We start from the raw sequence: 20,183 nt of genomic DNA, 5'->3' as shown, positions 1-20,183 counted from the left end.
GGCCTAGGCGCACGGTCAGCCCAGGGGAGCTGGGGGCTGCGGCCGGGCGGGTGAGTGGCACCTGCAGACCCTGGGCAGGGCCCTCTCCAGTCCTGGGTGCCCTGAGAGGCTGCTGGGGTCCGGCTGCTGCCCGCTGGCTCCCGTGGGGGCACACATGAGGAGCAGGGAGGGGGGCAACCTCCTGTTCATGTCCCCGGGTCAGCCTTGGGTAGGGCAGGGTCACCCTGACAGCCCCCAGCCCAGTGCCAGGGGAGGAGACCAGGCAGGAGAAGCCCTCCCTGGAAATGCAAACCCAATGCTGGGCGTGGCCTCCTCCCAAAAGCTCCGCCCCCCACCATACTGGGGGTGGCCTCCTCCCAAAAGCTCTGCCCCCAATCCCCCACTCCCTGGTCAGGGTTTGGGGCCTGGAGGGAGACAGAGGCCAGGAGGCAGCCAGGGAGCTAGGGGTGGGCATCAGGGGCGGAGCATGGCTTCCTGCGGCCCCAACCCCCAGGCCCGAGTGAGGAGGTCTCAGAGGCCCCTCCTGGACCTTTCTGCCCATCCAAGCTGAGCGTCCCAGTTTATCGGCTGAGGGCCTGCACAGCTTCAGGGGTGAGAGGGGCCCCTGGTGGGGCCTGGTCAGGTGTTTGTGGGTGGGACATCTGAGTGAGGGAGCCTGGGCGGGCCTGGAGGCCCTGGGGCCGTGGTGACACCAGCATCCCCCCTGATCAACACCAAATGATGCCCCTCCCTGGGCCCCCACCCTCCCCAAGGCTGCCGCAGGCACTGCTGGCAAAAGCCTCGGATGCTTGGGCTGGCAGCAGGGAAGGCCAGGCAGCTCCGATGGGGCCTCTGGGGACAGGACTGCGGTAGGCCAGGATCCTCGTTTTTAACCCTGAACCTTAGCACCTCTGCAGGGTCCCCCAGGTGCTGGGCACGGCTCTCCCTGGACAAAGCCCACAGCTCCACGGGTGCCAGCTGCAGTTCTAGTAAAGATGTGGACATGGAAACCGAGGGGCAGGGTTTGTCCCTGGATGCAGCTGCTCCGAGGAGGCCCCAGCTCGAAGGTGCCTCCCCCGTGCCCAGTTCAGGCATCAGGCCTCAGCCAGCGCCACCTCCTGTGTCCAGGAGCTCCGGGCATGGCCTCTTCCCCAGGACCTCAGCCGGGTGCTGTCTCCACCCATAGCCAGTTCCTGTCCACGTGCCCCCAGGGCCCTGCCCTGTGCAAAGTCTGGTCAGCGTTACGGGGAGGGCGTGGCGAGGGCACAGGGAGGGGACAGCTGGGTCTTCCGCCTTAGCCACAGGGACAGGCCAGGCCTCACAGCCAAGAGCCCCGGGAAGAGCTGCATGCACACGGCTGGAGAGAGGCTCTGCACCCGAGCACAGCCTGCTGCGACTCCTCATAGACTCGGAAAATTGATTCGAAGGCAGAGGTGAGTTTCGGAGGGTGGCTGTGCACAAAATTCAGAGTCAGGAATCAGCATCTTTCAAATTCAAGCACTTCCAGTTAGGAGAGACAATGAAGAAAGAAAAGGCACCATTCCCAACAGCAACAAAAATTGTAAATTTCTAGGAGCAAACGGCGGGCAGATCTATACCTGTTATAGAGGGTCTGAGGCCTGACTGAGGACCACAGACCAGCAACAAGCCCGGTCTGTCCTGGGCGTCACGAGGTGCCATCCCCCGTGCTGGCCGGCTGCCACAGCGGGGCCAATTAAAACACCAGAGAACCCTGGAATCAGGTAGATTGATTGTGAAGTTAACGTGGAAAAATAAGTAAGAAAACTAAGGAAATTCTGGAACAAAAGATGAACAAGGGAACCGTGGCCACCAGGTTTTAACACACACCGGAGGCTGCACCTAGGGAGCCCCGTGTGGAGCTGGCGCGTGGGTCACTCACAGTAACAACGCGAACGGTGAACACACAGGCATTACAGACACGCCAAAGGGACGTTTTGAATCAGTGAGGGGCTGTGTTCAGATCAGCAGTGCAAAGCCACCCTCCCGGGTCTGTATCCTGCAGACAGTCCGTGCCCGTCTAATATTCTGGGGACCCCTGCACATCAGGCTGAGGTCATGGGGTCACACAGTAGCATTTCTCTGCATTTCTGGCTAATGACTGAGCAGAAAGGATGTGTATCGGCTCCAGGGTAAGGTAATGAAAAACCAGTGTGCTAAAGAACTCTCACAGCTCAGCAGTATAAACAATCCAGTTAAAAAATGGGCAAACTGGGAGAGGCCGGGCGCAGTGGCTCACGCCTGTAATCCCAGCACTTTGGGAGGCCAAGCTGGGGGGACCATTTGAGGTCAGGAGTTTGAGACCAGCCTGGCCAACGTGGTGAAACCACATCTCTACTAAAAATACAACAATTAGCCACCACGTGGTGGTGCACGCCGGTAATCCCAGCTACTCAGGAGGCAGAGGCAAGAGAATTGCTTGAACCTGGGAGGCAGAGGTTGCAGTGAGCTGAGATCACGCCACTGCACTCCAGCCTGGGTGACAGAGAGAGACTCTAACTCAAAAAAAAAAAGGCAAAAGAATTTGAATAGATGTTTTTTCCAAATAATATATGCGACCAGCCAACAAGCTCATGACAAGCTGCTTAACACCATTAGCCACCAGGAAAATGCAAATAAAAACCACACGAGACCACACCTCACACCCACTGGGATGGCTGGAACCGAAAGCATCACAGGTGTCAGGGCGGAGACGTGGGAACCTCACATGCGGCTGTTCTGTTCTTCAAAGTGTGAAGCCGAATTCCATGTGACCCAGCAATACCACTCCTGGGTACACGTCCCCGAGAATCAGAAACAAAAGCTTATCCACACAAAAGCTTATCCACAAATGTTCCTGGTAGCATTATTCACAATAGCCCAAAGGTGGGCACAGCCTACATGTCCATCGGCTGAGGGACAGATGGTCACATTGTGGCCTGGCCCCACACTATTCTTCACCCGTAAAAAGGAATGAAGCTCTGGCCCATGCTCCAAAGTGGATGAACCTCGCAAACATTTGCCAAGTGAAGGAGGTCAGACGCAGACGGCCACATATCACATGAGACCATTTATGTCAAATGTCTGGAATGGGCAGGTCCACGGTGACACAGAGTAGACTCCCAGCTGCCCGGGGCTGGGGGCGAGGGCACAGCTGGGGGAAAATGGGAAGGGTCTTAGTCCATCCCCGCTGCTGTAACAAAACACCTCAGACTGAGTAATTTATAAGCAACAGAAATTTATTTCCTGTAGTTCTCAAGCTGGGGAGTCCAAGATCCAGGTGCCGGCAGGCTGGGGTCTGCTGAGGGCAGCTCCAATGGCGTATCCAGCCTCACATGGCAGAATTCGGAGGAAAAACAGCCAAGCTAGTTCCTTCTAGCCCTTTTATAAGGGCCCTGAGGACAGAATCATGGCAAGGGATGGGACCCTGGGGCACCTTTGGGACCGCAGAGCTCACTGCCTGCCTGGGTCTCCCCCGATCCTGGCCCAGCCCTCCTTGGCCGCCCCAGCCATGGCTCAGGCAGGTGCAGGCGCAGCTCCAACCGTTGCTCCCAAAGGCACATGCGGGGGGCCTTGGCGGCATCCACGCGGCACTGACACTGCAGGCGATGGTGGCCTCCACCCAGATTTCAAAGCATGTTGCTGACAGCCTTGGGGCCCAGGCAGAGGCTCATCATGGGATTGGAGCTGCCTCGGAGTCCCCACCGAGGCAATGCCCACCGGAGCTGAGGTGGGGGCTGCCTCCGAGACCCCAGGACTGCAGGGCCACCAGCGAGCAAGCACAGCCTGGGAGAGCGGCAGGCAGGAGACTCCAACCCATGAGCGCTGAGTGGGCTGAGCCCAGAGAAGCCGTGGGGGCCCAGCCCTGCCCCCGTGTGTCTGGAAGGTGGGCAGGGAGTCCAAGATCATCCCCTGTTCATGTATCCTATGACTCCTGTCCCTCTAGAGAATGCTGACTCATACGATTTTGTATGTGAGAGCGGTGAGTACTGGGCCCCGCGTGCAGTGCCGTGGTTGGAACGTTTGCGTCCTCTAAAGCTCAGGCTGAAACTTAGACCCCGTGCAGTGCCGGGAGGTGGGGCCTGATGGGAGGTGTTTGATCCACTCACGAGGCAGAGCCCTTGTGACTAAAGCCACCATGAAAAGGGCTTGTGGGGCAGGCCCACCCTCCAGCCGGTGAGGATGCGACGTGCAAGGGCCATCGTGGAAGAGGAGAACCCAACCTTGGCCTCCAGACGGGGAGGCAGGAAGTCTCTGTTGATAAACTGCTGTCTGACATTCTGTTGTGGCCGCACTCAACCCGTGGCGGGGAGCGGTTGCTAACAGGCACAGGACGTCTTCTGCGGATGATAAACGTGTTCCGGAGTGAGATGAGTGGGGATGGTTGCACAACTTCGTGAATATGCTAAAAACCACTGAATTGTACACTGTAAAGAGTGACTTGTGTGCATGTGAATTTCATCTCCATGAAGCTGTTTTGCGGGAGCCAGGTGAAGCACTGAGGAGGCCACGGCTCAAGAAGGCAGCACCGGCTGGGCGAGGTGGCTCACGCCTGTAATCCCAGCACTTTGAGAGGCCGAGGTGGGTGGATCACGAGGTCAGGAGATCGAGACCATCCTGACTAACACAGTGAAACCCCGTCTCTACTAAAAATACAAAAAAATTAGCCGGGCGTGGCGGCCGGCGCCTGTAATCCCAGCTACTCAGGAGGCTGAGGCAGGAGGATGGCGTGAACCCAGGAGGCGGAGCTTGCAGTGAGCCGAGATCACGCCACTGCACTATAGCCTGGGTGACAGAGCAAGACTCTGTCTCCAAAAAAAAAAAAAGTCAGCATCAGAAAACCAGAAACTGCGCGCGGACCTCAGTGTGGCAGGCACTCCCGGGGTGCAGATGGGGTGAAGGCAGCCTTCTCTGTGGTCACATGCATGTAACGGCACCTTCTCTCTCAAGGCCTCCTCCCTCCCTGCGTGGTTTGGGGGCTGTTCCTGATAGCACAGATGCCCTGGTCACAAACACCTGCCTGCGTTGCTGACCACAGGCCTGGCCTGGAGAAACCCACACCCTCTTCAGGGAAGCGAGCAAGGGGCTTGGCAATGCCTGAAGCCAGTGGGCTGGGGACTCACGGCCGGGACACTCAGGGCAGGTAGGGCAGGCATGGGGCCCCAGCATGGCACAGGGCCAGACCCACCCCCTCTTTGTCACTGCCCACATACTGCGGGAGGAGGGGCTGGAGGAACTGGGGCACCTGCATTTGGCCTGCAGGGAATCTGGGTCCCGCTGGCTGTGGGTGACCGCAGAGGGCCATGTGGGCAGGGTGCATCCATGGGCGCCCCAGGCCAACCTCATCAGGGTGGGAGGGGGAAGGGCCAGGAAGCCTCAGCCCAGACCAGGTATGGTGGGAACAGTCCACACGGGAGGGGCCAGAACCGTCTAGAAGGCCCTGGCGTACAGGTCTGCTGCAACAGAGCCAGGAGGGCACGGGGGTGCCCACATCCAGGGCAGAGGCACCACGTGGTGCTCAGTCAGTGGTCAGGGTCAGGCCTGGTTGGTGGCATTGAGGACACTGCAGGCTTGGCCCCACCTCCAGGAGCTGGGCTTTCTCCACATGCTCACAGCAAAGGCAGGGACCAGAGGGGTGGGGGGCTGCACCCACCCTCTCCTCGCTGCTCCCCTCCCCCTTACCACCCCGTCCAGCGATGTCCACGCAGATGGGAGACTTGTGAGGGGCGTCCACACCTGGCCTGCAGTGGCTGCCCAGCTTCCTGCTAGGGAGATGGGGCCGGTGCTGATGGGGAACAGCTGTTGTGGGGGCAGCCAGAGGAAACCACATTCCCGTGGGGTGAGCTCATGGTTTACACGTTCCCTGCCAGATCCATAACATCCTGGAGGCAGAAGCGCAGAGGCTGAGCCCACCCCCCCCGCCCCCGCTGAGCCTCCCCTGCTCTGACACCAGGGTGGCTCAGCCATCCTCGCTTAGCCTGCACCTCCTGTCCTGAAGCCCCTTCCTCCCTCCACTTGCTCCCTCTGTCATTTACTCCCCAGCCCCGACCCACCCTGCTCACCCCTGAAGCTTCTCTGGGTCCTGGACTCCGTTCTGCAGGCTGGACGCCTTCTCAACTGTCCGTGGAGCCTGCCTGGTCTCTGGGGGTGTTGAGTGAGGGGTGACCCAGGAAGAACGCGTCAGAGACAGTGGACAGGGAAGCGTTTCTCACCCCTTAACTCACAGCAGCCCCACCGGGCGGGCACAACCATCAACCTAGCCGCAGGTGTAGAAACTGAGGCACACAGACGCGATGTGGCTGCCTGTCTGGTAACTAGCAGCCGGGATTGGAGCCTGGGTCCAAGCTGCCTGTTCTTTCTTTCCTAGGCCGTGCGCCGTTTCTCCTGGAATAACTGGAGGTGATTTCATGGAACCTGGAGGCTGGGCTTCAGGCTGGGGGGAGCGGCTCCAGACTGGGTCTTCTCTGTGGCTCTGCCCCCCGCTCTCCTTGCTTGAGTGGTGGGGGCCCTGCATCCTCTCATGCCCACCCCCACCTTTCTCGCCAAATTGTCGGAGGCTTTTGTCACCTGGAGACACTGTTCCTGCCAGCTCCGGTCTTGGAAAACATGGCCTCTCCTCTCCTGCCCCGGCCCCGGCCCCTCCTGCCAGGGGGACGTGGGCATTTCTGCACCCAGTAGAACCCCGCAGCCAGGAAAGATGCCTGGAAGGCTAGAAAAGAGGCGTGATGGGGGGACCCCATGTGTGGCAATAGAGCAGCACACCCAGCTATTCTCAGCCACCATGTGGGAGAGAAATGACGCCTCTGTCGAGCTCCCCATGGCCGGAGCTGCTCCATACAGCATCCTAACCTTCACCCCAACTGCTCAGTTGCCATGGCAAAGGGAATATTTTGACTCCCTTTTTTTTAAATTTCCAGGTGATGATTGCTAGAGGAGTGGGAAGTTACTAATTTTTGTATATTTATCTTGTATTAAATTTTTTTACTGATTTTTAATTTTAATTTTAATATTTTTTGAGATGGAGTTTCACTCTTCTGGCCTAGGCTGGAGTGCAGTGGTGTGATTTCGGCTCGCTGCAACCTCCACCCATGGGTTCAAGCGATTCTCGTGCCTCAGACCCCTGAGTAGCTGGGATTACAGGCATGCACCACCACGCCCGGCTAATTTTGTGTTTTCAGTAGAGACAGGATTTCACTATGTTGGTCAGGCTGGTCTCGAACTCCTGATCTCCGGTGATCCGCCCACCTTGGCCTCCCAAAGTGCTGGGATTACAGGCGTGAGCCACCGCACCTGGCCTGATTTTTAATTTTTAAATGAGGGAGCAGAGGCATAACTAGGTTTACAATCATGTCATCAACAAAATAAATTGTCTTATTTTTCTGATATTTGTGCCATTTATTTGGTTTTTTTATTAAGTTTGCCAGAACCTCCGAGAAAATGCTGGACAATTATGACAACAGCAGGCCCCACGAGTCGACTCTGGATTTGTGACATTTGTGTTTTCCACGTAGAACAATCTTGGCCACTATTGTGGACAGAGACTTTGCACTTTTTTCTATTTTACTAGAAATAGTGCTTTTATTCATAACGATTGCTGAATTTGGTCAGTTTTCTTTTCAGTACCTGTCGGTGGGGTTCTCTGAATTTTCTGTGCTAATTGGCTAATGAAATGACGTCTCTGATGACTGGGCTGCCCTCGTAAGCCTGGCCTTCATCTGCTTGGCCATAACACGATGCTGCCGACGCTGCGTTGGGTCCTATTTGCTGTTCTCTTGTGTAGAATCCGCTGATGCTGTGTTGAGTCCTATTTGCTGTTCTCTTACTTAGAGTTTTTGCATCTTCAAAAAGTGATATTTGTCTATGGTTTTCTCTTTTTGTTCCACATCAGGTTTTTGAATTAGGTTATCCTGGTTTCATGAGATGAATTACAGAGTTTTCCATCCTTTCATGTCTTGGGAAGGTTAAAGTAACCCTGGGATGACTTTCCTTCCATGGAAGGTGAGGTCATCGTCAGCTGTGGACATCTGCTCCTGGTGCCTCCTTTCCTGGCTCAGCTCTCGCCCTCTCCAGCACCTCGTGCTCATCTCTGTGTGGTGCCGCTCGTCCAGAGTCATTCTGGACTTTATACCCACGACAACATGGCTGCTGCAGGTTTCAAAGCAGCTGCCCCGGCCGAGCGGGCTGTCTCATCATTCCTCCAGCCTCTTCCATACTGGGGTCTCTTTCTTCCTAATCATGTATGGGTTTTTTTATTTCAATGTACAAAAATTCTAAATAGAGGTAGTCATTTATTTGCTTTAGTTTTTTTTTTTTTTTTTTTTTTTTGAAACAGAGTCTCACTTTATCACCCAGGCTGGAGTGCAGTGGCACGATCTCAGTTCACTGCAGCCTCCGCCTCCCGGATTCAAGCAATTGTTCTGTCTTAGCCTCCCAAGTAGCTGGGACTACGGGCGCACACCACCATGCCCGGCTAATTTGTGTATTTTTGCAAAGACAGGGTTTCACCATATTGGCCAGGATGGTCTCAAACTCCAGGCCTCAAGTGATCTGCACACCTCAGCCTCCCAAAGTGTAAGCGTTACAGGCGTGAGCCACCACGCCCAGCCTAGGCAGTCATTTCTTGATGCAGCTTTTGGGCTGGGCAAGGGGATTTTATTTCTTTCAGAAAAACAATCATTTCTCCTTTTTACTTATTTGTTTTCTACTTCATTAATTTCTGGTTTTATCTTCATAATTCTCCCTACTTTTTAAAATGCACTTTATTGTTCTCATTCTAGTTTCTTAGGGTGGCACAAAGTCCCTCTCATTTATTTTTTCCTCTAAAAAATAAGAGCTGTGCTGGGGGCTCTGGGCGCTGCATTAGCTGAGTCCTCGATATTTATGGATCGATATTTATGGCTTCTCGGCTTTTCAGAGAGCGCACGTTCAGATTTAATATCCTGTTTTACCCAAGGGCTACCTGGGAGTGTTTTGGTTTCTAAGTTTCTGGGGGAAGAGGTGGCACTTTCCGTTATTTATTTTACAATTTTTTGGATAATAGGATCATTTTAATTATTCTACTTTTTGGTTCCTTGAGGTTTTCTTTGCAGCCAATACACAACAGACATGGACTTATCGGAAGTCGGAACGTTCGGAAGCTCTGTTTCCCGTGAGGAACGTGAGCATGACCATCCATATTGATCTGTCTGCATTTTTCTGTTGCCACTAGACCTAATTATGGAGAGAGAGACACGGAGGGAGCTCCTGTGACCCTCAAGTCCCCTCATCACGTCCCCGTGCCGTTGGCTTTCCGAGTTTAGCTCCCATGTTTGGACCATGGAGGTTTATGTCTTCTATCTGCCATATCCCTCACAGTAGGGCCTGTGAAGTCATCATCCCTGCCACATGCCCAACCAGACATGCTGACATCACAGGCCCTACTCAGCCCTCTTTCCTCTCCCCTTGGCCTCACCTTCATGTCAGGGGGTGTCCTCTGGTCTGACTCAGGGGCAGTGACTGGCTTCCTTCCAGTACCTTCTCTGGATAATGAGTATGGATGACATACCTTCTAGTGTCTGCTGTCGCGCTTACCGGTGACACTTCTGGGCTGGTTTGTGATGCCTGGGATGGAGCCGTCTCCCTAGTGGTCATGGATGATGTTTCACTGTCCCCTGCTTCTGGTGGCACAGATGAGAACTCCAGGCCTCGTGCTCTCTCTGCTGGCACACACGTCTTCCCTCCATGCTGGCTGCACACCTGCCCATGGGGTTTCTGCAGGAGAGGAGACAGCCAGAGGCCCAAGTGGGGTGTGTGGCAGGCAGGCAGCAACCCTGGTCACTGCAGTGGCCTCTGCTCTGAGTCTCGGGAGTAACCCTGGTCACCGCAGTGGCCTCTGCTCTGCTTCTCAGCTATGCCTGGTGTGACCCCCAGGGTCTTGGTCGGCATGAGGCCACAGAGCTCACGTGCACTTCCCGCAGCTGCTTCCACGGTATAGATGAGAGGTTCCCATGGAGCTCACATGACCTCTAGAGACTTGCAGACCCCTATGCTGTCAGACAGAGGAGGCTGAGGCTCAGAGAGGCACAGTCACCTTCTTGAAGATGCACAGCCGTGATTGAAGAAGCTGGGATTTCTCCTGGTCTCTCTGACCCTGGAACACGTGGCCTCTGGGTGTGCCCAGTAAGAGACGTTAAAGAAGGGCCTCCCCCATGAGCCCTGACTGAGGCAGGGCACTAAGCACCCCGTCGATGTGCTTCGGGGTTCACAGGGGAGAGGCAGAGGGCCTGTCGGGGGGCAGCGATGGGGCAGCCAGAGGGGGCGGTCCTGGCCTGTGTGAGCCTCCTTGAGGGGAGGATGCCAGGAACTACCCCATGATCTTCTATTCTCATGTAAGCCACAAGACGCCAACCCAGATCCCCACAGCAAAGGCGAAGTCACCAACTCAACAAGGCGCATGGCCAGGCGTGGGGCTCACGCCTGCAATCCCAGCAGCATGGGAGGCTGAGCAGGAGGATGGCTCGAAGCCAGGAGTTCGAAACCAGCCTGCGCAACACAGTGAGACCGCTCTACAAAAATAAAAAAAAAATCAGCTGGGTGTGGTAGTGCACACCTGTAGTAGTCCCAACGACTTGGGAGGCTGAGGTGTGGGCATCCTGGGGCTGGGGGTCTCCGGGGGTTGGGGGTCTGGGGCAGGGGCATCCCAGGGCTGCTGGCCATGACCAGGCTTTGCGCCTCTGCCTGCTGATGGCCCTGGGGCTGTGATGGCGGTTTTGCACAGAGCCCACCCTCCAGCCCTGCTTGCTGAGGGCTACTCGAGGGGCTGCGGCAGTGCCTACCCACATGTGGTGCCCGGGATGCAGCCCCCATCCGCCCAACCTCGAGCTGTGCCTGGAGAGGCGGGGGGGCGGTGGGGGGGGGGTTCAGGTGCCATGGCAGCCTCCAAGGGGCTGAGGACTTAGGGAGGGTGCTGGAAGCTGGCCGGCCTCTGAGGGACCTCTGAGGCGCAGGGGGCCTCCAGGGCCACCAAGCTGATGTGCCCACCGAGGGGCCAGGGGGCCGGTCCTGTTGCCTGTGGGAGTAGTGGATGGGGGAGAGTGAAGTGGTTCCTGCGAGGCCGGCCACACACCAGCGGGACCCGCCCTGGGACCGCAGGAGATGCGGGAATGGGACATTGAGTCATGGGCACCAGCCTCGGGCCATCTCCAGAGGACGGCGGTGGGGGCAGAGCCCAGCAGGAGGTGCTGCCTGGGGCGCCCTCCCTGTGGTCCTGAGCCCTGAGCCGCCGGCTGTGGGGTTGGAGACGCCGGCTGTGGGGTTGGAGACGCCGGCTGTGGGGTTGGAGACGCCGGCTGTGAGAGGTGAGGCCTCTGCTGGCTGCGGGGTTGGAGCCGCCGGCTGTGGGGTTGGAGCCGCCGGCTGTGGGGTTGGAGCCGCCGGCTGTGGGGTTGGAGCCGCCGGCTGTGGGGTTGGAACCGCCGGCTGTGGGGTTGGAGCCTCCGGCTGTGGGGTGAGGCCTCTGCCAGGCAGCCCCCGCTGAGTGTTTTTCCTTCCACTGCCTCTGGCCCCGGGCCAGACTTGGAAACGCTGACCCACATTCCCCCCGCGCCCGGCAGAAACTAGGCCACCAGCGAGGCTGGGGAGGGTGTCCCGGCAGCGGGGCCAGCTCAGACTTTCCAGGCTGGGGAGCAGGTCCCGCGGGCCAGAGCAGGGGGACTGTTCCCAGGGCCTCCGGCGCAGCTGGCCCAGAGAAGAGGACGGAGCCCACCCGGGCCAGGAAGAAGCTAAGCTGTGCAAGCCGCCCTGTCCCACACAGCCCTGCCTGCGGCCTGCGCTACCGCGGCCCGGCTTCCCCGTTTCTTCCCACTCCCCCTGCAGGGCCCGCCGGCTGCTCCATCCGGTCCTCCAGGCCTGGGGCCGTCGCTGTCCCCCGGGGGCTGGTCCCAGGCCTCCCACCCTGGGGCTCGGCTCCTTGAACCGCCTCTGAAGTGGTCCCTCTATCGGGACCTGCCGGTTGAGCCCCGTTGGTCCTTTTTCCTGCTACCCTGACTGGGCCACCTCCCAATGACACGGCCTTGGCAGAAGAGGCCCGGACACCTCCCTGAAGACCCTTGGAGGAGCCCATTTGCCGTCGTGGGGCTGGGGGTGGAGGGAGGCCGGCCGGAGAGTGTCTCTCTCCCCATAGGCACTGCCTGCTGTGCCCAAAGTCTGGCTGCAGCTCCCCAGAGACGTCCGGTGGGGCCTCTGGCAAGGCCACTTCAAAGCTTGTGGCTGCAGGGAAGGTGGGAACAGCTGCTGGGCCACAGGGCACCCCCCTGGGTTCCACATACTGGCAGCCTCGTCCAAAGAAGAGGGACAGGGAGCAGGGCCCACGCCACCCCCGTGTTATTCCCACAGCTCCCCCACGTCCTTTCCACGCCACCCGCACGTCCTTCCCACACCCCCCACATCCTTCCCACACCGTCCCCCACGTCCTTCCCACGCTGCCCCCCCACGTCCTTCCCACGCCACCCCCCACGTCCTTTCTATGCCACCCCTCCACGTCCTTCCCACGCCACCCCCCACGTCCTTCCCACGCCACCCCCCACGTCCTTCCCACGCCACCCCACGTCCTTCCCACGCCACCCCCCACGTCCTTCCCATGCCACCCCTCCACGTCCTTCCCACACCGCCCATGTCCTTCCTACACCCCCCGCATCCTTCCCACGCCACCCCCGTCCTTCCCACGCCCCCTACATCCTTCCCACACCCCCCACATCCTTCCCATGCCCCCTCCACATCCTTCCCATGCCCCCTCCACATCCTTCCCATGCCCCCCACGTTCTTGTCCCATGGTCAGCGGCAGGTCCTACGGGAGTGACCCCTGTTGCTGGGGAGGTGTTCTGGTGACACAGGGCTGTAGGAACACACAACCTTCCCTCCTGGAGAAAGCACTCAGTCCCCACCCAGCTCCCCCACACTCCTACTCCTCCTCCCCAGCCCCAGGGTGGGGCCCACTGAGACTGGGGGGGCTCTGGAGAGAGGCCAGGCCTGGCGTGCTGGACTCCCCCAGGACAGATACCCGGTGACGGGGACACCCCGTGATGAAGGGTGTGTGGGGCAGGGGACAGGATGGACCTGGGCAGAGACTGGGACAGGGGACGTTGCACCCTCCAGTGCCCACTGAGTCTCTGCAGTGACATCCACTCTCTCTCTGCAGGGTCCATTAGCATCCTCCAGATCAAAGGCAGGGTCAGCCTCAGATGCAGGCATGTGCATGGTGTGTGAGCACATGTGCTGTGTGTGTGCACCCATGTGTGAGGCGTGTATCTGGCATGGTGCAGCTGTGTCAGGGGCATGTGTACGTATACAAGTGTGTGCACATGTGTGTGTGGCATGCATGCATGTCCACATATGTGTGTGGGCCTGGTGGGTACTCAGATGTCTCCATCCCATGCCCCACCCTGTGCCAGATGAGGTGGCAGCAGAGAAGGGACCCCAGCAGCTGCTGCAGTGGACATTGAGCTCTGCCCCCTCCCTGGCACCTCCTTCCACTCGGCCTTGCTTCTGAGGACCCCTGGCTGCTGGAACAGCTTGATGTGAGGGCTTGATGCTGGGCCATGGCCTCAGCAAGCCTCTCCTTGGCCGGTGGCATCTCCCTGGGGTGTATGTGGGGCTGGGGCAAGCGCTCTCTGGGCTAAAGGAGCAAAGGCTTCCAGCAGGATGGCTGTACCCCCCAAGCCTTCCTAGAATCCAGGCTGCGAGCTTCTGTGTTAAGAGGCTAAGAAACAAGGAGGCAGGTCCCTCTTTGTTTGTCCCGGGCAGCTCCAGCTTAGCCTGAGCCACCCTCTGCTGCTCTGTGCTGCTCCCACTGCCCTTTCCAGCCCAGGGGTGCTGCTGGGAAGAGGCTTCCCTGTGAGCACTCAGCCTTCTCACCCTAATGCCAATCCGAAAATGGCAACTGAGTTTAGCTACAGCAAAGGGCTTTACCATCGTGTCAAGAGACTGAGAGTAGGAAACTCTATTGGGAAAAAGAAAATGTGAAATTTAAAGCATAAATCCCTGAATTCCAAATCCCTTTCCTTGGATCCACAGCCAACCCTGGCCAGCCAGCACAGGGCTGCCAAGACCAGCCCTAGGGCTGACTCAGAGCTTGGACAGAGTCCCACACTCAGTAGAGCTGCTTGGCTGGCTGTGGGTCACGAGGAAAGGGATTATCTCTGTGCTAAAGCATGTGGGGCCATCTGGTGAGGTCACCCCCATCCCACACTCTGCAGAGGAAGAAACTGAGGCCTTGAGAGAGCTTAACCCATGCCAGGTCACACAGCCGTGGACAGGCCTGAGCTGGAATCCTTGTCCCCTGACGCTAGCATGGGGCTTCCTCTGGCCCCTCCTTGCTGTGGAGAGATGAGGGGCACCCACATCCTCACGGGGCTGAGTCTCTTCTATCCCATCAGAGCCCTGGAAACAGGGACCCAAGTGGTCTGCGGCCACCAGCCTGGGTGTGGCCTGAAGGCTGGGCGTGTAGGCCTATGGGGAGGGGCTGGCTGTCCTGGGAGCTATGTACCTGAATGTAGAATGACAGGAACTCACTGCAAACCTTGGTAACTTGTGGGCACCTCCTCCACCCTCTCTCCACACTGATCCAACCGCTGCCTCGCACACACGTGTGTAGGGGAGGCCTGTGCCCTATGGTTCTGCTGTCCCCTCCAGGCAGGGCCTACACAGCCCAAGGAGGCCTCTGTCCTTGCACTCCCACTAGGCAGAGGTCTCTCCTGCCCCTGGCCTTCCCAGTGGATTTCAGTGCTGAGTTCTGAGCCAAGGTGTGAGAGGAGGGGCGCCATCATCCCAAGGAGTGCACTCTAGGCTGAGCTGTCAGGGAAGAGCATCAAGGAGCCTCCAGCACCTTCACTGGGAGACTGGCTCCTCAACCCTGTCCGTCTACTCCTGTGGGCCAAAACTCACAACTTTTACTTTTAGGTCTTTGATCAATTTTATACATGGTTAATTTTTTTGTATATGGTGTGAGGTAGGAGTCCAAATACCTTCTTTTGCAAATGGAGGTCCAGTTGTCTGAGCACCATTTGCTGAGGAGCTGATCTCTCCTCAAGTGAGTGACTTTGGCACCCTTGTTGAAACCAGTTCACCATAAAAGTAGGGGTTTATTTTTGGACTTTCAATTCTGTCCCATTGTCTCTATACCTAGCCTTAAGCCAGTACCATACTGTCTTGATTACTATAGTTTTGTAGTAATTTTTGAAATTGGGATGTGTAAGTCTTCCAATTTAGTTCTTTTATTGGGTAGTTTTGGCAATCTGAGGCCTCTTGCAATTCCGTATGAATTTTAGGATCAGACTTTCCATTTCTGCAAAAAGAAAAAAGAAAAAAAAAGCAGTTAGAATTTTGATGGGGATTGGATTGAATCTGTAGACCAATATGGGGACTATTGCTATCTTAACAATATTAATTCTTCTAATTGAGGAACACAAGATGTCTTTCCACATATTTAAATGTTTAATTTCTTCTAACGATGTTTTGTAGTTTTTAGTGTTCAAGTTGTGTACTTCTTTGATTGAATTTATTCCTAAGTTTATTCTTTTGATGTGATTATAAATGGAATCATTTTCTTAATTTCATTTTCATATTGTTCATTGTTTTAGAAATGCAACTGATTTTTATAATATTGGTCTGTATTTGCAGCCTTGCAGAACTCATTTCTCAGCTCCAATGTTTTTGCATGGATTTCTGATGATTTTGTATGCATGAAATCATGTCATCTGCAAATAGAAATAGTCTTACTTCTTCCTTGCCAACCTGGCTGCCTCTAATTTTATTTTCTTGCCTAATCATTCATATTGAACCAACTTTGCATTCATTGTGCATAATCTTTTTGAAAATGTTGCTGGATTAAGTTTACTGGTATTTTGTTGAACATTTTTTGCAGCTATATTCATAAGAGATACTGGTAAGTTTATTTTTTGTGTGACGATTTTGTCTAGTTTTGGTATCAGGGTAATACTGGCCTCCGAATGAGTGAGGAAGTGTTCCCTGTTTTGGAAGAATTTATGAAGGATTGGTATTAATTATGCTTCAAACATTTGGTAAAATTCACCAGGGAAGCCATCTCATCCTGTTTTTTTTTTTTCTACTTCAATCTCTTCATTTGTGTTAGGTCTATTCAGATTTTGTATGTCTTCATGAGTCAGTTTCAGTAGTTTGTGTCTTTCCAGGAATTTGTTCATTTCATTTAGATTATTTAATTGGTTGGCACATTGTTCATAAGAGTCCCTCATAAATCTTTTAATTTCTGTAATGTCATTAGTAATGTCTTCTATTTCATTCCTGATTTTAGTAAATTTGAGTCTTCTCTTTTTTCTTAGTCTGGCTATTCAATTTTCTTGATCTTTTCAAAAACCAACTTTTTTTTTTTTTTTTGAGATGGAGTCTCACTCTGTCACCCAGGCTGGAGTGCAGTGGCATGATCTCAGCTCACTTACAAGCTCCGCCTCCTGGGTTCAAGCCATTCTCCTACCTCAGCCTCCTGAGTAGCTGGGACTACAGGTGGGTGCCACCATGCCCGGCTAGTTTTTTGTAGTTTTTAGTAGAAACGGGGTTTCACCATCTTAGCTAGGATGGTCTCGATCTCCCGACCTTGTGATCCGCCTGCCTCAGCCTCCCAAAGTGCTGGGATTATAGGTGTGAGCCACCGCACCTGGCCTTCCAAAAACCAACTTTTGTTTTTTGTTTTCTTTTCTTTCTTTCTTTTTTCTTTTTTTTTTTTTGAGACAGGGTCTCACTCTGTTGCCCAGGTTGGAGTGCAGTGGTGGCATGATCTTGGCTCACTGCAGCCTCGACCTCCTGGGCTCAAGCCTCCCGGGTAGCTGGGACCACAGGTGCGTGCCACCACACCCAGCTATTTTTTATTTTTGTAGAGATGGGGTTTTACCGTTTGCCCCTGCTGGTCTTGAACTCCTGAGCTCAAGAGATCTGCCTGCCTTAGCCTCCCGAAGTGCTGGGATTACAGGTGTGAGCCACCATACCCGGTCTGTTTTAATTGATCTTTTAAATTATTTTTCTACTGTAATTTATCTCTGCTCTACTATTTATTATTTCCTTCTGCTTGCTTTGACTTAGTGTGCTGTTTTTTTCTAGTTTCTTTAGGTGGAAGGTTGGGTTATTGATTTGAGATCTCTTTTTATTTAGTGTAAGTATCCACGGCTGTACATTTCCCTGTAAGCACTGTTTAGCTTCATCTGTATTTTAGTATATTGTGTTTTCATTTCCATTTATCTCAAACTATCTTCTAAATTCTCTTGTGAATTCTTCTTTGCCCTATTGGATACTAAGGAGTTCAGTGTTTTATTTTAACATATTTTTTAATTACCCAAATTTCTTTCTGTTATTGATTTCTAATTTCATTCAATTGTGGTAAGAGAACATACTTTGCATGATTTCAATCATTTTAAATTTATTGAGATTTATTTTATGACAACATCGGGTTTATTCTGTCAGACATTCCATGTGCACTTGAGAATAATGGGCACAACAACCTTTGCGGTTGTTGGTGGAGTGTTCTACAGACGTCTGCCAAGTCTAGGTGGGTTAGAGCCTGTTGACGTCTTCTACTGACTTTTGATTTTCTGTCCTGTTGCTTTATCCATGATTGGAAATGGGCTATTGAAAGCTGGAAGTCTCCAGCTGTTATTGTTGAATTGTCCATTTTGCCCTTCATCATTTCCGCTTTGGCTTCATGTATCTTGGGGCTCTGTGTCAGGTGCACATATGTTGATAACGGTGATATTTTCTTGATGGACGTACCCTTTTATCACTATAAAATATCCTTGTCTGTTGTAACAACTTTTGTCCGAAGGTCTGTTTTCTTTCATATTGTCACAGTCACTCCAGCTCTCTTCTGCTTACTATTCTATCTTTGCTCTTTTACTTCAGAGTGTCTTTGAATGTGCGTTGAATCATGGTTCTTAAAAGTCAGCCCTTCTATCCGCTGCTTTTTAACTGGAGTGTTTAATTAACATTTAGTTGATACTACATACTGAGTTGATAAGGGAGAATTTAGGCACACCATTTGCTATTTGTTTTCCATATCTTAGGTTTTTTTTGTTCCTCTGTTTCCATATGGCCTTCTTTGGTGTTAAATAGATATTTCCTAGTGTCTCATTTCAACGTATTTGTCATTTTTTTTTTTTTTTTTTTTGAGACGGAGTCTTGCTCTGTTGCCCAGGCAGTGGTGTGATCTTGGCTCACTGCAACCTCCTCCTCCCAGTTTCAAGCAATTTTCCTGCCTCAGCCTCCTGAGTAGCTGGGATTACAGGCACCCGCCACCACGCCTGGCTAATGTTTTTTTTTTTTTTTTTTGTATTTTTTAGTAGAGATGGTGTTTCATCGTGTTGGCCAGGCTTGTCTTAAATTCCTGACCTCAGGAGATCCACTAGTCTTGGCCTCCCAAAGTGCTGGGATTATAGGCGTGTGTTGCTGTGCCTGGCCTGTTATGTGTATTTTATTACAATAAAAAATTGGGGAAAATATTTTTAAAGGGCAGTGTAAAAATAAATAGTTTATGTGTGTAGCTCTTTTTTCTCCTACCTGATTTAAAAGACAACTGCAGAGAGTGATGATTAGACATCTATGCTGGTAGTCAAATGATGTGTAAACATTTAAATTATATGACAGTGATAGCACAGAGGAGGAGGAGGGAACAGAGCTATATATGGGCAAAGTTTTTGTATACCATTGACATTAAATTATAATTAATCTGAGATCAGTTGTTATAAATTAAGATATTAATTATAATCCCTAGGGTATCTGCTAAAAAGACACCTTAAAAGATATAGTAAAAGAAATGACAGAGCAAGACTTTGCCTCAAAAAAAAGATACACATAACATAAAATTTACCATCTTAGCCATTTTAAAGTGTACAGTTGAGTGGCATTAAAAACATTCATCATGTATAAACGTCAACCCCCTCCATCTCCATAACACTTCATCTTATGAAACTGAAACTGTGCACTCATTAAACAACAACTCCCCATTTCTGCTCCCCCCAGCTTCTGGCAACCACCAATCTGCTGTCTGTCTCTCTGAATGTGACTATTCTAAGTACCTCATCTAAGTGGAATCACACAATCTTTGTGTTTTGTGACTGGCTTATTTTACTTAGCATAATGTCCTCAAGGGTGATCCATATTATAGCATATGTCCTTCCTTTGTAAGGTGAAATTTCCTTTCTTTCTAAGGCTAAATAATATTCTGCTTATCTGTTTGTTCGTTGGTAGGCACTTGAACTGATTTTGCATTTTAGCTGTTGTGAATAACGCTGCTATGAACTTGAGTATACAAATATATTTTCAAGACCCTGATTTCCATTATTTTGGGTATATACCCACAGTTGCAGTGTGGGATCATACAGTCGTTCTATTTCTAATTTTTTGAGGAACTCTTATCGTGTTTTTCATAGGAACTGTGTCATTTTATATCCCCATCAATAGTTCTCCAGGGTTCCAGATTCTCCACATCCTTGCCAATACTTGTTATTTTGGGTTTTTTTTTTTGATAGTAGTCATCTTAATGGGTGTGAGGTGATGTCCTATTATAGTTTTAATTTGCATTTCCTCAGTAATAAATGATGTTGGGAATCTCTTCATTTGCTTATTGACCATTTGTAGATCATCTTTGGAGAGATGTCTATTCATGTCCTCTGTCCATTTTTAAATTGAGTTTTTTGTCTTAGAGTTTTAGGAGTTCTCTATATATTCTGGATATTAATGCCTTATCAGATAAATGATTTGTAAATATTTTCTCCCATCAGCTGGGTGCAGTGGCTCACACCTGTAATCCCAGCACTTTGGGAGGCCGAGGTGGGTGGATCACCTGAGCTCAGGAGTTTGAGACCAGCCTGGGCAACACAGTGAAACCCCGTCTCTACTAAAATACAAAAAATTAGCCGGGCACGGCAGCATGCGCCTGCAATCCCAGCTACTTGGGAGGTTGAGACAGGAGAATTGCTGGAACCCGAGAGGCAGAAGTTGCAATGAGCCAAGATTGCACCACTGCACCCCAGCCTGGGTGACAGAGGGAGACTCCATCTCAAAAAAAAAAAAAAAACATTTTCTCCCATCTTTTGAGTTGCCCCTTTACTCTGTTGATGTTGCCTTTTTTTTTTTTTTTTTGAGACGGAGTCTCGCTCTGTCACCCAGGCTGGAGTGTAGTGGCCCGATCTCAGCTCACTGCAAGCTCT

At 52.8% G+C, this 20,183-nt stretch overlaps 2 protein-coding genes across 3 annotated transcripts in view; both read left to right on the top strand.

Annotated features, from left to right (window-relative positions):
* Nucleotides 1–4,618: 4,618 nt before the first annotated feature.
* SPON2 (spondin 2) overlaps nt 4,619–20,183 on the top strand; it is a 34,451-nt gene continuing 18,886 nt past the window's right edge. For both annotated transcript variants that reach the window (XM_063809321.1, XM_063809320.1), the window contains exon 1: nt 4,619–5,119. The gene's annotated coding sequence lies outside the window, so the exon portion shown is untranslated. The remainder of the gene's footprint in view (nt 5,120–20,183) is intronic.
* LOC104005952 (myosin IC heavy chain) lies at nt 5,114–7,359 on the top strand. Its single transcript, XM_054683678.2, has one exon. The coding sequence runs from the start codon at nt 5,131–5,133 to the stop codon at nt 5,743–5,745; it is 615 nt and encodes a 204-aa protein (XP_054539653.1). The 5' UTR covers nt 5,114–5,130; the 3' UTR covers nt 5,746–7,359.

Source organism: Pan troglodytes, chromosome 3 (assembly GCF_028858775.2).
Source record: "Pan troglodytes isolate AG18354 chromosome 3, NHGRI_mPanTro3-v2.0_pri, whole genome shotgun sequence".
Taxonomy (NCBI): domain Eukaryota; kingdom Metazoa; phylum Chordata; class Mammalia; order Primates; family Hominidae; genus Pan; species Pan troglodytes.
The sequence above is the reverse complement of the archived record's forward strand: the minus strand, read 5'-3'. Positions and strand labels throughout refer to the sequence as shown.